We start from the raw sequence: 17,301 nt of genomic DNA, 5'->3' as shown, positions 1-17,301 counted from the left end.
GCTTAAAAAAAAAAGATTGATGGTATACATACATATACATCACACACACATATCGTTTTTTAATTACTACTATTATTTATTATACTAAAATTAATAAAATTAATAAATCAATTAGGACTATCTTTTGGAGGAATAAATATTAATGCATATTTATTCAAAAAATAATTATTGAAAAAAAAAAATAGAAACCTTTTTTTTGAGTGATCCTAAATATTTAACTTACACTCACGTTTGCACAGTTTTTTGAGCTAAAACCCCCCAACATCACAGAACATTACAGAGTTGGATCCTAACCGCTCAATGTTCTGTTAATTCTGGAACCCACCCCCCCCCCCCCCCCCCCCCCCCCCCCCCCCCCCCCTTACTCGTTCGTTTCTTGTTGAATATGTCTCTTCCTTATCCCTCTGCTGTGACACACACCAACTCCTTATTGGGATTCAAGGTATTCCTTCCCTTCCAACTTTCTCTTTTACATACAATTTCTTTTCTTTTTCTTTCAATCACTAATTACTTGAATCCTTATATATTTTAATTTTTCCAACTTTTCATGTTAAATTTGATAATTTCATAGGATTGGTTTTGTCATAGGGGTTCTTGTTGCCCACTTATCTTCCATTGCTTTGTAATTTTCTATATATACCAAAGATTACATTTTGACTGTAAAAAAAAAATTGATAATCCCACAAACATTTGAAGAAAACAGAAATTGTCTTCATAGTTCTGATGTAAAAATATTTAAGGTTGTTTGACACAACAAGGAAATGAGTAAATTTTGTTGTTTTTTATGAAATTAATTATCTTTTTCCTATGATACCCTTGACTGTTTGTCATCTAATTGCACCTAATTCTCTACGCAATCTATAGTTCAAGATATTATTTCCAACAAGAACAAATAGATATGAACAATTTTTTCCCACCTGAAATAACCGCCGTTAAACATGAATGGAGGGAGTAGTTTATAATCACTAGACATTTTCAGAAGAAGCCAAACTAGCCCACTGAAATTGGCACTGAGGAGAATTGAACCTGATACCTTGAGAGCAGCACACTCCAAGGTCCCAAGTCAACACCACCAGGCCAACCCAAGTGGGTTTAACTATTGTAATTATAACAATTTGGTATATCTAATAGTACAGTGTCAAAGCAGTGTATCTCGTCTATGCAAAATTTATGTGTGTGTAGCATTACTCAACTACAAATTACTAGTTTTCATTATTTATTTTTTGGAGTTTTCACAATGTAGAATTGCAGACTACTTTTACATTCCCTTAAAAAAAGAGGTTTTCTATGTACATCACATAGCCAATTTAGGTTTGGTGATTTGTTTCATTAGCATGAAACTCCTATTTTTACTGCTGCAGGGTACGTCGTGTTTTGTTGAGAAGCGTGGTTTCTGTTTAGGTCTTAAGCCATTTCGTGCATCTCAGAAGACATGGCCCAAGATCTCATGTGCTATGAATATGTCTGCACATCAATCAGATGATGATAGAAAAATGCAACTTGCCCAATTAATAGACAAAGCACGTAAGCTTTGGGACAGTTCTCCCGAGCCGGTGAAGAATTTCCCGTGGAACACAACACTAGGAAACTTCATTCAACTCGTTCTTGATCTTACTTTGGCTGTTGTCAAATATCTAGCTGTACCTGTATTCGCAGTTACCTGCATCAGCGAGTTATCCTACTGTGCCCATCAAAGGAAGCTATTTGTTGTTCCTATTCCGGTTCTCTTAGGAGCTGCTGTTGCTGGCATCCTGAAAGATACTGCATTAGAGTTATCTCCACGGCTAAGGGTAAAATCATTATCTATGTCTCATTTTGTAATCTAGATATAAGATAAATTAGTTGGACAAGCTTTTTTATTTTTTAAAATGAATAGTTTACCACAAAAGTAGCAGGAATGATGTTCGAGCGAACTCTGTGAATCCATGTTTTTTTGAGTTGCTGACAATGGAGCTTTTGCTCCGCTTTTCAATTATTTGATAATGGATTGACAGCATTATAACTACAATAGATGTTTTTTTTATGCCAATTTTCTTTATTAATAGCTTCCAACACAGTTTTCCAAACATTAGGAATATAGGTTGAATTCGAAGATATGAGAAACTCAATTTGATACTCCTCCCTCCCCATTTATTTACTGTATTTGATCTTCTGCTTTTACAGTATCTTATGCATGTCCAATTTTCAGGATGCACAAGTTCCATGGCATTTGATTGCAGTTGCAATTGTCTTCACATTGATCAAATTGCCAGGTCCATATTACCCTTATTGGGGACGTATACTTATTCCTCACTTTGCAAATGGGGTTTTGTTGAGGACTCTATGGTTTGCAATATTGTGGAATAGAAGGCCTAAAGTATTGAAGATGTCAGATTCCGATAGTTAGTTAACCCACTGAGCTATGATACAAGGTTGCATTTTCCATTTCAGTAGTAAGTTCTATTATCTCATTCCAGATACTTCAGCTTATATCCTCAGTAGTTAGCACAGAGGCTATAGTTTGTTTTCTTCGTTTATGTATTGTGAAAATTTAACAGAAATGCACGAGCTCAACTAAATTTAGTTTTATCGAACTCGAGTTGCATTCAAATAAATTTGAAAGATTGATCCCAAAAGTTTCGTTAAATTTTCAAGTTGGTATATTTGGTATATTGTTAAAAAGTTTGTAATGGAATCCTTAACATCCAATACTGTCATCAACTTTTGCTAAATTATAGAGAACCATTTGAAGACTTAGATAAATTATGGTCATGACTAATGTGAACTACCATGTATGTATGGTGTTGTTCTTTTGTTTATTCAGAGGAATTAGGATATTACATTTTCTTGCATCTCCCACTTTTGCAACCTTGTTTGTCAACATTGTATAAGTTTTCTTCAGTTAGCATTCTAAACTCTCACTAGGGGACCAGTAGAACATCTTGTGTGTCCAAATTTTTTATTTATAAATCTATGGTATTATATAGATAGTTCAGTGGTGCACCACACTCAAAGCGCCATTGTGCTCAGTCAAGCAGTGTACCACCCGACCCTAAAAATGCTATATCAGAACGACCGCTATTTTGAAGTTTTATACAATTTATATTAGCATATATATTAAAACTCAATTTGTCGTGGTTGACTAGTGAGAAAGGTAAAAACTGACAGTAGGAGTGAGACAGAATGAGCTTATAAGCTAAAAGCTAAGAGCTAAAAAGCTCTTTTTTTGGGTTTACCAAACAGAGCCTTGGTGTTTTTTAATTGCTAAATTCCTGAATTCTCAATCAAAATGACCTAACACTTTAAATCATGTCTTCTCTGAAATTTTCAATCTCATTTTGAGGCTTGACGCTCTCATTGCGGCGGTCACTATTGGGACTGCCATGGAGGTTGGTATGACCTTTACACGAAACCACCCCCTCTACTATCTGTCCAATAGCGGCCAAGTGCTCCCCTGCAGCTATAGAACACTACTGATTACAGTAGTTTAGTAACATGTGATGGTTAACATGAGGACTTATATGAAATTTATTTGAAAGTATTGATGCTGATCTTTTTGAAAATTTAATAAAATTACAGTTATCTGCAGTTCTACACAGTAATTCAACTTTTTTCTAAATATTTTTTGACAATAAATTATGAAACTTCTTTGACATCCAGTAATTAGACCCAAAGTTTGTGTTTTCTAGGACAAGTGATGCAATGACCAAAATCCATATTGTTTTAATATTTTGAGGACCAAATTAAAATTCCAAAATTTCTGAGTGAAATTATCGGTGAATCAGGCTTGAACCAGGCCTATTGAATTTGAACACTGGTATCTGTGCCTTTCTCAGTTATATAATCAAACCCCTACAAGGTAGTCAATCTCGGTGATGTCAAACTTCGAGTTTGAGCCAAGCTGAGATTTAGTTTAGTCGTTGACCATCCATGATGTAACTCAAAGAATGAAGCTGATATAGATTTTGTGGTGTTTATTTACTTGTTTGTTTGTATATCCCCATTCTGATTGTAGTTTGCTGTTATTTTTCATGTATGTTTTATTTATGATCTTTAACCCTTCAATATAGTTATCATCATTCTTCATGTGTAGGATCATTTTCCCAGCACATGCTGTTGTCATAACTTATTAGCAGCATAGTAAGTATCCTACAATACGTATCGCGATAAGATACAAAAACACCCTTCAGCGATACGTATCTTACTTTGTATCCTGATACACCTTGTATCCTACAATACATATGATACGTATCGTGATACTATATGAAAATACCCTTCACCGATACATATCTTAAGTTAGGCTAGTAACCTGACTGATAAAATAGAAGAATAGTAAAAATAGTACAAGTAATACACCAATATAATGAATTTCTCTCTTATGCTGCATGTATAAGTGTGCTTTTCAACATGCTACGTTCCTTTTTATAAATCCCTTTAGCACTATTTACATATATTAAGAAAAGTTGGTAATGTACCAAAGGGGTTGGGTCTAACCGAAGGGGTAGACTCCCACATCGTAACGAACAAAGGTTTGAATACCAGCTGGGATAGGTAGCCACATTTAGTGTGACGCGGCTCGAATAACATTACCCCCAGTTGAGGTAAAGTATGGAAAACAAAAAGTGTAATTAATGTTTCAATTTTGTGTATGAATATTACTAAATTTTCCTTTGTATATAAATATGAAATTCTGACTTTTCTTGTTCTAAAATAAATTAGTAGTATTGATAAGAGGTATATAAAAAAATTGTATCTAGTAAATTGAAATAGAATTTATTAGGGAGATTTTTTTTTTTCAAAGGAGACTTATATTTTGGAACAGAGGTAGTATGCTCAAACTGACTCTAGGTGCTTATGTGACACTGAATATACCAATATATTGTAATTTTATTTATTGTATTAGTTATGTTGCTTATAACATATACTGGCTTATTTTGTCAAAAAAAAAACATATACTGGCTTATTAATATTTTCTTTAGAATGTTTTTATTAATGAATATATCATTAACTTCAAATACCATTTTGATACAGGTAACAACATTTTACTAATGAAGATCATTTTGGAAAATCAAGATTGAGAATTTCACTGAAATTAAAATTCACTATGCTTGATTTTTGGTCATGGGAATGACTGATTCGGTTGTGCTGAATGATCCAGATAATCAGGTGGAGTGGATCAGCACTAAATAGATGTCAATGGTTACACATCATCCTTTTTGTATAAGAAAAAGTTCTTGTAGTGCAAAATGGCAAAATGTTTTTGTTTTGTTTTTATCTTTTCCTTTTTGATTAATGTGACAATTAACATGTTCACATTGGAGCATGTACACAATTTTGAACTGATATGAACAAATTAGGGAAGTTTGTTTAAAGTACCTGTCCTTTTGATAAGATTATCATGACCATAGATTATTGTTACTTCTAAGTATCAAATTGGTTTGATTGGCAATATAAACATAGATAATGGCGATTGGAAAGGAAAACAATTTTTAACTTTAGTGGTTGAGAAGGAAGTTTTTTTATTTCTTTCTTCTTCTAGAGTATTCTCTCATTGTTTTTATTTTTTTTTTTTCTTGTCATACGCTGGTGTAAGATGTCTATTATATAGTTTTAACGCTGGTGTAAGATGTCTATTATATAGTTTTAACTTTAGAAAAATGGGTAATGATAATTGATATGTATGTCTTTTTTAATACAGATGAATATTGTCCGTTCATAATCATGAGTTAGATAAAGACTTGCTTATTATAAAATAAAGGAAAAAGATTCATGTACCACTCTTTTGGTACACCCTTTCCTACCACCGATGACATGGCATGGAAATATTAAAAAAATTTACTTTGTAAAGAATGATAAAAAAGAAAAGAATAGATCTAACAACTCTCTATGCTCTCTCCTATAACGCGATCTCTGCTCTCTCCATCTCTCTATGTGCGATCTTGCTCTCTCTATCTCTCTATGTCGTCGCCATCTCCTCCCAGTCTCCGATCTCCGACCGCCATCTCCTCCCAGTCTCCGACGGCCGCATTCTCTCTAACGGTCTCTTCTTCTTCTGCAATTCAACATTGACCGTAGTCTCCGTCGCCGAATCAAACTGTTGAAGGTGATGTATATCTTAAATCTTGTATTGTTTTCAATTGACCATGTTGTATAGTTGATCGAAAAATTGAGTTGTTGTTCGTTTTCTCAATTGTGAATCACAAGAGTTAAGTAATTGTAAAGTGACAGATTTTTTGTGTAAAAGAGGATTCGACAACTTTAGTTTTATCATTAGATCTAAAGCCTGGAATTGGATATTTGGTCATCACATTCCCTTAATTTTAATTCATGTTTTATTAATTTCTGGAGAGATGAGCAGGTTGCAATATCAATTCATGGTTTTTCTTTTTTCTTTTTACTGTTTTTTTACTATATTAATTCTCTAATCTCAGATTAGTAACTACTTTTTTGACTCTGAATCTAGTCATTTTTACATGCTTGAACATATATGTTTTCTAGTTTTTATACCTTGGGGATAATCTCCATTTTTATTACATATTCTTTCTGTCCTGAACATGGTTGTCATTGAAGTAACCAACGTACGTTAATTTGGTGCATTACTTTGGGTAGGATTATTGGTTGTTAAGCAATAGTAGTGATGGACATATGTTAGTACTGCATAACAAGCCTAACATTGATTTTTATTAATCAAATTTTGGATTATGTTGATTAATTTGGTAGGTTCTTAGATTTTGTTCAAGTGTTAGTGGATGATCTGATGGACATAAGTTTTCCCCAATTTTTGTAGTTTGATTGTGGATGTTCCTCTAAATGATATCATGTAGAGTTAGTGTCAAATTCTTAATCAAAAGAATCGTGGTCGCACTTTTGTTAAAAAATGGTTAAAGTGTTAGAAATTTGAAGGAAAAAATGTGGTTACGTCTATGTTAAAATATGGTTAAGTTTAGATAAATTTTTGTAAGTATGTCTATGATAACAAAGATAGGAAAACATTAACTCGTCACAGTATTATTTCCATAACGTTCTTCAATTTTTGTGGAAAACGTGTGATTGTAAAATGTGTTTGTATTTTAGTTATAAGATGAATTTTTTCAAATCATTCTTGTAACGTGTGTTGAGAATAGGTGTTTGTGCGTGTTTTAATTGATGTTGATAGAAATTGTTTTTGTATACAACAGATAAGGTCAACATCATGAACGAAAACAAACGAAAAAGGGATTGTGGTGTTGGTGTAAGTACAATTTAATTAATGAGATGTTTAATGTGTATGTAATTGTTTGTGTTTTATGCCATTAATATTGTTTGTTTGTTGTATTAATGTGGAAGAAACCCAAGACAGAGCACAAGCCTTGCCATTGCATATCAATTTTATTACACAACAATAGAAATTCATCTTGCTTGATGTTCTGATATTTATATAATGGATATAGGCATTAAGTAGTGGAATTGGTTGGAAGAGTGAAATGGCTAGTCCATCTTTTTGTGTGTTGAACTTATAATGTATTATTGTATTGATTTGGGACAGACAAAGAACGTGGACTGAGACTGCCCGAAGATCCATTTTATGAGCAGATGGCTGCTGAGTTTTCCAAGTACCAAAACTCAGTAAATGTGTATGCATTCAGTGATAAGTAAACTGACATAGCCTCCTTAGGTGTTTTATTTTCCTTCAATTTCTATGTATTTTATTTTCCTTCAATTTCTATGTATTTCGTTATGCCATTCTATTTTTAAACCTGTTACTCTTGATTAGAATCTGGAAGATTTCTGATTGATATATTTGATGATTCTTTAGTTGTGGCAGTGTTTTATGATGACTTCATGACATGAGTTTATGGGCTTCAACTATGATTTGATTATAAACTGTTACTCTAACTCATGGATCTATTTGACTATGAACTGGTTTGTAGATGCTCAAAAAAAAAAAATCACAAGTTCTGTGTTGATTGTAATGGCTATATCTGTAAACAATCAATGTATCCCCGTGTCCTGATGTAATTCTGTCAGCATTTGCGGTCTTCTAAGCATATAGTCGTGCTGATGATCTTATACTTGAAGTAAATTATGTTTTTTTTCCTGTCTGTGTAGGAACTCTGGCAAAGTACACTGTTGGTCAAGTGTATTACTATCCAACTTTCCAATTAGGCATTCATGGGGAGAAATTGAGTCATGAATTAAGGAGAGACCTCACAAGAGAGACTGCATGGGAAGCATGGATCATATGCGTTGTAGAGATACTTAGTAACTAGTTATCTATGCTGGATTGATGGAGTTTTTCGGTGATTAATGATGATCTAGCTGTCTACAAGGCCAAATAAATTCGCAAAGCATGGATCACAAGTGGAATAACACCTATGTTTTTCTTGAGCATGAGGATTTAATTTCTTGCAGATAATATGCATTGCTACAATTAATTTGAAATGTTGTTAGGTGTTTCTATAGAATTGGTTTATGCAAGGTAGAGGTTGAAGTAGCTTTGCAAACAATGGTGTTAGTTTAAGTACTTGTCTTGTGGTATTCTAGCATTACATGTGTACTAGAGGTTACCTCTATATGGTGTATTAGCATACTAGAAAGTGTAACCATGTATTATTAGCTCGAATTAGGAGCTTGTTTAATGTCATACTTAGTAAACAGTCTCAATCGGTAAATAGTCCTATTATCTTTCTTGTGTTTTTAGGTTTATTTTAATGTTATGAGGTGGGTAAATAATCACGATCAATAATTTTAGATATTAGTAGTGACCACTTTTGTGATTCTCTGTTTGTATGACACAAAACTAAGTTTTTCCATCTTAAAATTTTAGATAGCCAAAACAACGAACAATGTGACCACAATTATTAAAAGGTGTGACCATTATTTTGTCTGGGTTTTCAAAGTGTTCATCTTTATGCACAAACCTCGTATGAGATCAAAGACGCATTTTAGACTCCAAGAAACATGGAGGGCCCATAAGTTTTACGATTTCCTATTTGTATGGCACAAAATTAAGTTTTTCTTGAAAACTAATAGTAGTTACACATTTGATAAATATTGGTTAAATGCTTCCTCGATTTGGTTAGTATTTGTAAAGTCTGTCAAACGTACAAGATAGTTCACCTCCCACTTTATTAACATCAGTTTACTCACAAGTGTGTCCAAATATATTATCTCCCCTAATATCACATAATGAGAAAGACAAATCGGTTAGGGAAAGAAATTGTGGTTACGCCTTTGATATTTAGTGGTTAACTACATCAGAAATATGGTTTGTTTTCCTGAAGACTGTCATGGATATAAAATAATTCACATCAGCCATGGTTAGCAGTCGTTAATCACTTATGTTAATGGTCCAACATACCTAATCTAATTTGATCACTGCACTAAAAGCATTTCCAACCATAAATAACATGTTTTACAATCGGCAAGTTTATCACGCCTAAGGACGGACAAGTTCTAATTTATGAAAAAATAGTAGTCACGTATTAGTAAAAATGTGGTCATACAGACCATATATTTGGCTAGTTTATATTTCTCAGATGTAAATAATTTCGTTTTAGGTGAATCGAACGCATAATTTCATTTGATCACTGCACTAAAAGCATTTCCAACCATAAATAACCTGTTTTACATTCGGCAAGTTTATCACGCCTAAGGACGAACAAGTTCTAATTTATGAAAAAATAGTGGTCACGTATTTGTAAAAATGTGGTCATACAGATCATATATTTGGCTAGTTTATATTTCTCAGATGTAAATAATTTTGTTTTAGGCGAATCGAACACATAATTTCATTTGATCACTGCACTAAAAGCATTTCCAACCATAAATAACATGTTTTACATTTGGCAAGTTTATCACGCCTAAGGACGGACAAGTTCTAATTTATGAAAAAATAGTGGTCACGTATTAGTAAAAATGTGGTCATACAGACCATATATTTGGCTAGTTTATATTTCTCAAATGTAAATAATTTCGTTTTAGGCGAATCGAACGCATAATTTTATTTGATCACTGCACTAAAAGCATTTCCAACCATAAATAACATGTTTTAAATTCGGCAAGTTTATCACGCCTAAGGACGGACAAGTTCTAATTTATGAAAAAATAGTGGTCACGTATTTGTAAAAATGTGGTCATACAGTTAAACCCAGATCTGCATCAACAGTTCCACCTTCTGTATCAACGACGGTGACAACGTCGGAATAGAAAAACCCAGAAATTAACAGATTTAACAAAAACCCATAAATTAAACCAAATTAAACTCAAAACTTAAACCCACGATCTTCTAAGTGTTTCTTTTGATTCAATCTTCTATTTGTTGAATGCTCCATAAACATATCACCAACATTGATTTTGATTAGAGGGTTGACATAGATGCAGATGGAAGAATCACCGAGGAAGAGATAAAAGATGTATGACCCTAATTCAACAATAATGTAAAACCCTAGTTCAACAAATCCATCGCCTTTACCATTGTTGCATTCTATCAGAAACAAATCGGAGTCCCAACTAAACTCAACTAACTCGCCGGAAATTGCATCCGGAGTGACTGGTCTGGATTTCCGAATTTGGTTAAGAAACTCAGGTTCAGGAGATGAATCTTTTGAATTTGTATGTGGAATCCATGGATTCATCACCGATGTTGAAGAACTTAGAATCATTGTTGTAAATTTGGTTATGGTGATGAATCTGGTTTTGTTTTTTTACTCTTCTGCTGTACTGTTTATGGATTTTGTTGTGGAAGCAAGACAGAGAGTGGGGATAACGATGAAGAAAGAATATGTTTTTTTTTTTTAAATAAAAAATCTGGGTGCTTAGAAGAAGAAGAAGAAGAACGTGAAAAGAGAGGAGAGAGAGAATGGTTGGAAAGAGTTGTGGGAGTGTGGGCCCCACATTGCCACATGTCATTTTTTTATGTGGAGGTAGGAAGGTGTTTGCCACGTTAGGGTGTTCACCTATCAGGACTCTAAAATAAAATATCTGGTCCCAATAATGAACAGTTTTATATTTGCACATCCCATTCTAGGCTTCTTCTACATTACATTAATTTGCCATGATCAATACTCATGATGTAGGTGTAAGAATAAAGATAAATTAAAAAATGCTTGTAACACTTTTGTTTACAGACAATTCAATTTTGAGAAATTATATTTGTACAACTATTTTGTGACAATTTTTAAGATAATTCTCATATCTAAATTGTATTCTTACTCTCTCTTACCTTTTGTCACTCTATCTATTGCTTTTGTCCAAAAAAAAAATGGAAAAAAATGGTTGTCCTATAAAATGATTGTGCAAACATCATTCCTTCTTAAAAAAAAATTATATGATTGAAGTTTATGAGTTTCACTAATTTATATTGAATCTTCATACTTTAGTGGGACGTTTTTAAATTAGAAATAAGTCGTAAGAAGATCAAAAAGAATATAACTGTATGGTCTTATATTCGGATCGAAAAGAATATATCCAATCTAATAATTTGAGCATTGTCAGTTCATGTTAAGCTTAGGGACCTATTGATCATGTTTTATTGCAATGGAGAAATCTTGGATTATTTGCAGTCAAGCATTTTAGACCATTTGGTAAGAAAATCAAACATTCCTAAATGCATGATCACAGCAAATTCTAGACTTCCCAACCATGGACAATCCAAATCTCTATAGCATTTAGAACTTCCATAAAAAGTAATTTAATCATGTACTAGATGCTACCTTACCTTGTCCCCTTATATATAGATGGCATTATTTGATTTGTTTATCTTTAGACATACTTGGCTTTCTTTGTTCCAATTTCCAACTTTGTCAGTAGTGTCAGGATAAGAGACCGTCCCACATATAGAATAAAAGTGTCCATCAAGTACTGTTCTGACTTCTGACCAATTTACAAGTTATAGGTGTCACACAAACAACTAGGCACATAAATGAAATTTATGGGTGATGTTTCCTTACAACTGAGGTAACCCTACCTCAAAATTCAACTGACATTTATTTTTTATATAATTATTTTCTCTTATTTTTGTTGTATCACGATCAATCAAATCATTGTCTCAAAGTTTCAACCATAAGTGAATACATACTCTAAATTTTAACATCAAAGTTACACAGTCGGCTTGTCATGGTTGTTGGATCGAGAGGACTGATTGTTTATATTTCACTTTAGTATTTTGTATTTGAAAAGAAAATATCACATAAGTGTATCTTAATTGGTAACTATCACAGACAACATTTGTAGAAATCGAAGTTCGAACCTCAGATCCCTACTTTTCCACCAGTCGTATAATTCTTGTATCTTATTATTGAGCATTGTTGCGCAGTGAGCATAGAGCAGAACACCACAAGAAGCATAAGACTTGGATATCTCTTTACAGAAAAAAAAATTCTAGCAATCATCAATGGTACAAGCACCTTATGGTATTTATCAAAGCTACAAGGTGATATGTGGACTGCCAATGAATTTAATAAGCTAAACTTGAAAATAGGATTAAACTGAAAAAAAATCAATCATCATTGTATTAAGTTTCATTCTTGCATGAAAACAAAGAAGGATCAACAGAAAGAAAAGCAATGTACTTCCAAGAAAAAAAGAAGGGTGAAAAGGAAAGACAATCACTTCATATAATATAACAAATTCACAAATCTATAGATAAATACAAAGCACCATGAAATAGGATCCTCTCACAGCTTAGAAAATATACACAACATTGCAGAATCCTTCCTTGTAGATCGATGTATCTTTTTCTTCCACATATTTCAAAGCTCACTGACCCTAAAAGCTAGTTTCCATTGTTAGCTATAGTAACTTACATTGCATAAACTATTTCACCACTGCTATCGATATCAAGGTCGGGATCAGTATCTATATCCTCGTCCATTTCGTCATCGATGTCCAAGCTACCAGTAAGATACTGAGTGAGAGACTGATGAGTTCCGGCTGCAGGAATAGTAGCCTCGCTAATTATCTGCATTATTTCTTCAATTGTTTGCATTGGTTGTTCAGGTTCTTGAAACTGCTCACTCGTTGTATTCCCAACGATAAGATCGGCTGGAAGGTTCTTCAAAAACCAATCGTGGTTTCGAATCTCCGCCATGCTTATTCTCTGTTTAAAAACAATGTTAGTTTCCAATTGAAAGATAACGCGGTCGTCTTTAAGCTTTTTTTGTATTAGTCCTTGTAAATTACAATGAACATTTTGAAAACAAAATTTACAAAGACTAAAATGAAAAAATAGACACATTAGAGGGACCAAAAACATATTTAAGCTACGTAAAAAGCACTTAAGTTTCACCTGTGCAGGGTCTCCAACGAAGATCCTTGAGATCAGATGACGACACTCGGGAGAGATTTGAACATAATCAGGTATTGAGTATTGGACTTTCAAAATCCTCTGCAATCAAAATCCAGAATTTCAAAAAAAGTGATTCAATGTTATTGCTGCATTGACTTAAAAGAAGTTGCAGCAGGTTACATGAATAGTCTTGCGGAAATTTTTAGGCTCCTCCGGATCCTCGAAAGGATACGCACCCACCAACATGACATATAAGGTCACCCCACAAGACCACACGTCTGCAATCTGAGCCATAGCGACAAGACAACATCAGTAAGAAGGTTTCTTAAACAAGAAAAAGCTAGCTGGTTTGAAAGCAGTGTTTCTGCAATAACATTTAGTATTTACAAATCTTCATGTGAGAAAAATCACACATATTCCGAGTATATTTACCGGTGGTTGTAGTAACTAATGTCAACCAACTGAAACTTACAGCAAAACAACAATAGTCTAATTAGGTACAGACAAACAAAACATTTCAAAAAAGAGAAGCCAATTGAGCATCGCAATCAGAAATTTTCAGAATGTCTGTCATTGGTTAATTGATTTTCCTTCTAAGGATTGGAATTACAAATTACCTTGCCATCATATTCCTTCTTAAGCAAAACTTCAGGAGCGATATATGCAGGGGTACCGACTGTAGATTTTGGTTGTGAATGTAGCACTGAAGACTGCAGAAGTAAGACAGTCAAGATTTTCATCATAGATATCAACAATCAATCCACCAAAGATAAATGAAAGACAAATTAATTTTCTTAATCTTAGTATACCTTTGAATACCCAAAATCACAAATCTTCAAACGAGGAGCTGGACTACCATCGAGCAATGTATTCTCCAACTTCAAATCACGATGACATACTTGCTTTATTAAAAAAAGACAAAGATATTCGAGTCAGGCATTTCCCTATATCTTTCAGAAAGCAAATGTAATATTGAGAAAGTAAAAATTAGGTGTGGCGAAATTATGTACCATTGCATGACAGTAGCTAACCCCTGATATAAGTTGTTGGAAGAAAAACCGTGCCTGCAGCACAAACAACGGTCACTAACGTTAACCGCAGCAGCGGTACTGCATTCAAAATCCATGTATTGAATATGATAAGAACCTCATCCTCGCTGAACCGTCCTGCATTGCATATTCGCTCAAATAGCTCTCCTCCAGAAGCATATTCCATCACAATAGCTAAATGTGTAGGGGTAAGTATGACCTATATTTGACGAGTATGAGTACGGATTAAAATACATATAAGGTTAGAAGAAATATGATAAGACACTGGATGTATAGAGTACAAACCTCCTTGAACCTGACAATATTGGGATGCCTCAGTGATCTATGATTTATAATTTCCCTTTGTACATTTTCATCTATCTGTAAAAAGATAGGTATGGTTAAAATCAATATCAAGCATTGAAAATCATATGCATCTAATTCCTTCTAAAAACTCAATTCACTCTACCTCAAAGCTAAGCATGTAAATCCCGATGAAATTGAAAGATTTCAAGCAATTACAAAAACATTTTTTACATTAACACATCTTTTCACTAACCAACTCAAAACTAATACACCATCCATCAAAATCTTCCGTTCCACGGATTCGGCTCCGCTAATAACTAAGTTACCAAATAACAACTCTTGATTTTCTCACTTTATGCTTTAATCACTTTCAACAAAAATATTGATATTTGACATCAAAATTTAAAAATAAAAAAAAAAATCAATAACCAAGTTACCAAATTTCAATTCACATATACATAAAACAAAACAGAGAAAGTAAATACAATAACACAAAAATAGAAAAAAGAAAAAGAGCAGAGAGAAATTAAGATCAAACCTTATCACCTCTCTCAATATACTTGACAGCAACAAGTTGATTGGTATGCTTATCTCTCATAAGCCTAGCCACCCCAAAATTCCCAGACCCAATATCACGTACAAGCTCATATCTATCACTCTCATGCATAATCTGTATATCCATTCCTCCATGTCTAACATGATTCATAGTAGGATCCATTTTTCTTCAAAAATTAAAATAAAAAAACCAAAAATATCACCTTTTTTCAATTTTTCAACAAACCAAAACCAAATATATCACCTTTTTTCAAATTTTCAACAAACCAACATTAGAAAATTTAACTCTCACATTGAAAAATCAAAAACCCATATCAGATCTTTGAAAAAGAAAACGTGGGTCGATGTTAGATTATGGTTTAAGAAAACTGAACAAAAAAACAAGTTTTTATGATTGTTATTGATGTTATTATTGTTGTTAAGACACGTGAAAAAGGTTCACCAACCAAAATCTGAAGCAGTGGTTGATGTTGCAGAAGAACATGGGCGGTGTGATAGCTAGCTCGTGAATGTGAAGTGAACAACACTTTGATCTTTTTCTTCTCTCTCTATGTTTGTGTGTGTAGAAGGTTGTTGGGTTTGTTTCTCACTCACTCCAATGTTTATGTTTTTTATTTTGATTTTATCCAAAACCAGAGAATCTAGATACATGTGTATGTAATGTGGCACTAGATATTTTATTACACATTAAGAACTCTTTAGATTGAGTTGTTTAAGTTTATTTATTGAGAGTGTTTATGACATAATCATGATACGTTCACATTTAATCTTTGACCGTGTTTTAAATTGGATTATCTTTAATGAAAAGAAGAATATACGAGACAAACACACATAAAAAATAAAAAAGAGTTGTGTAATTTAAACATCTTTTTATTTGACAAACTAATGAACCATCGTATCTTTACAAAGAAAATTATGTATTGGTATGAAAATCAAAGAAATAGATAACAAAAAAGTAAAAATATAATGTGAGAGCATGAAAGAGAAAATTATCACAAAAGTTGTTATAAAATAGTTGTACAAATATTATTTCTCCGTAAAAAATAGTTTATACCTAAGCATTTTTATGATGAACATTTATACTAGAAAAACTAAATAACTAAATTGTTGATCCAAACATGATATATGTGATATTATGTGTCAATTAAGAATTTTGTGCTTCAAATCAGTGGCGGAGCTAGAAAAAAAGTTAGGGTGGGCCATTAAAATTAACCGTTGAAAAATTGTTTAAAGCCTCGCAAAATAGACCTATAAGTGAATTATTTAAATTTTTCGGGTGAGCGACTACATCACTTTGCGGGAATTTGGATCATCCGAAACCTAAAACCAACATAAAATTGTATAAAATCTCGCAAAGTAAACCTATAATTGAATTATTTAAATTTTTTTGGTGAGCCACTACACCACTTTACAGGAATTTGGATCAACCGAAACCTAAAACCGACACAAAATTATATAAAATCTCGCATAATAGATCTATAATCGTTGATTTTTTAATTTTTCGGGGTGGGCCGTGGCCCACCTCAGCCCATGAAGGACTCTGCTTCAAATTTTATTATATAATTATGATATATTGGTATGAAATATAAACGACAGACGAAATTATAGTCATGGGCTGGGGGAACTAAACTAAGAACTGATTATAATAATATCAAGATTAATCCTTCAAAAAATATAAAGATTGATATAATAATTTAAATTAATAGCAATAACTAAATTTTTAAAAAATGTAGAATTTTATTTTAAAAATATTTAAAATTATAATATTTACAACAAAAAATCAAAATATTATACAAAAAATATCAAAGTATGAAGATTCATTTAAATATTTTAACAAATTAAATATGATTTTATCAAGGATATTTTCGTCATTTCATATATATATCATTTATTTAATTTAAAATAAATAATATAATTCTTATTTAATTTGATAATTATTTACTTTTTAAAAATATTTTATCTAAAATGTTGATTAGATGCGATAGAATTAAACAATGTGACTGAGCATGACGTCTCAGAGTTTTTTGCTTTGTCTTATTTCATCAAGGACCAAAATAAAGAATCTGAAATATTAGGAGTAGAATTTACATTTCCTTTAAAGCGATTAAAACTGGATACGTCTCCAACACTATAAAAAGACCAAAATACTCCCAAAGGCAGTTAACT

At 32.6% G+C, this 17,301-nt stretch overlaps 2 protein-coding genes and 1 long non-coding RNA gene across 4 annotated transcripts; 2 read left to right on the top strand and 1 right to left on the bottom strand.

Annotated features, from left to right (window-relative positions):
* Positions 1-277: 277 nt before the first annotated feature.
* Positions 278-5,351, top strand: EMB1273 (embryo defective 1273). The gene is made up of 5 exons (XM_085709873.1): positions 278-323; positions 358-442; positions 1,362-1,790; positions 2,189-2,432; positions 5,011-5,351. The coding sequence occupies exons 2-4, from the start codon at positions 386-388 to the stop codon at positions 2,384-2,386; spliced, it is 684 nt and encodes a 227-aa protein (XP_085565999.1). The 5' UTR covers positions 278-323; positions 358-385; the 3' UTR covers positions 2,387-2,432; positions 5,011-5,351.
* A 387-nt stretch (positions 5,352-5,738) lies between these two features.
* LOC146953445 (uncharacterized) lies at positions 5,739-7,758 on the top strand. The gene is made up of 3 exons (XR_015010306.1): positions 5,739-6,082; positions 7,158-7,210; positions 7,505-7,758. It is a non-coding gene; the product is annotated as an uncharacterized LOC146953445 (long non-coding RNA).
* Positions 7,759-12,550: 4,792 nt separating this feature from the next.
* On the bottom strand, positions 12,551-15,831 carry LOC146953444 (serine/threonine-protein kinase SRK2E-like). 2 transcript variants are annotated; one of them, XM_085709898.1, is made up of 10 exons: positions 15,380-15,831; positions 15,119-15,338; positions 14,581-14,655; positions 14,393-14,494; positions 14,257-14,310; positions 14,056-14,148; positions 13,864-13,956; positions 13,427-13,531; positions 13,247-13,345; positions 12,551-13,057 (listed from the first exon to the last, which is right to left on the bottom strand). In XM_085709898.1, exons 2-10 carry the CDS (start codon positions 15,296-15,298, stop codon positions 12,761-12,763), a joined length of 1,098 nt encoding a protein of 365 aa, XP_085566024.1. In that variant the 5' UTR covers positions 15,299-15,338; positions 15,380-15,831; the 3' UTR covers positions 12,551-12,760. The 2 variants fall into 2 exon arrangements, with proteins under 2 accessions (XP_085566024.1, XP_085566034.1); XM_085709908.1 differs by having other exon boundaries at positions 15,119-15,302; positions 15,582-15,831.
* Positions 15,832-17,301: the final 1,470 nt, after the last annotated feature.

This window comes from Medicago sativa, chromosome 1 (genome assembly GCF_051527215.1).
Source record: "Medicago sativa cultivar Bolivia chromosome 1, Bolivia_mono, whole genome shotgun sequence".
Taxonomy (NCBI): domain Eukaryota; kingdom Viridiplantae; phylum Streptophyta; class Magnoliopsida; order Fabales; family Fabaceae; genus Medicago; species Medicago sativa.
This window is presented reverse-complemented; position numbering and strand designations above follow the sequence as displayed.

What these genes read in the sequence shown, in the direction of transcription:
- LOC146953444 (XM_085709898.1), bottom strand. Translation starts at nt 15,298, where the DNA reads ATGGATCCTACTATGAATCATGTTAGACATGGAGGAATGGATATACAG. An exon ending in GACGGTTCAGCGAGGATGAG is followed by an intron (nt 14,311 to 14,392) that starts GTTCTTATCATA and finishes TTTGTGCTGCAG; the next exon opens with GCACGGTTTTTCTTCCAACA. An exon ending in TTAGCTACTGTCATGCAATG is followed by an intron (nt 14,149 to 14,256) that starts GTACATAATTTC and finishes TTTTTAATAAAG; the next exon opens with CAAGTATGTCATCGTGATTT.
- EMB1273 (XM_085709873.1), top strand. Translation starts at nt 386, where the DNA reads ATGTCTCTTCCTTATCCCTCTGCTGTGACACACACCAACTCCTTATTG. An exon ending in ACTCCTTATTGGGATTCAAG is followed by an intron (nt 443 to 1,361) that starts GTATTCCTTCCC and finishes TTACTGCTGCAG; the next exon opens with GGTACGTCGTGTTTTGTTGA. An exon ending in AGTTATCTCCACGGCTAAGG is followed by an intron (nt 1,791 to 2,188) that starts GTAAAATCATTA and finishes TCCAATTTTCAG; the next exon opens with GATGCACAAGTTCCATGGCA.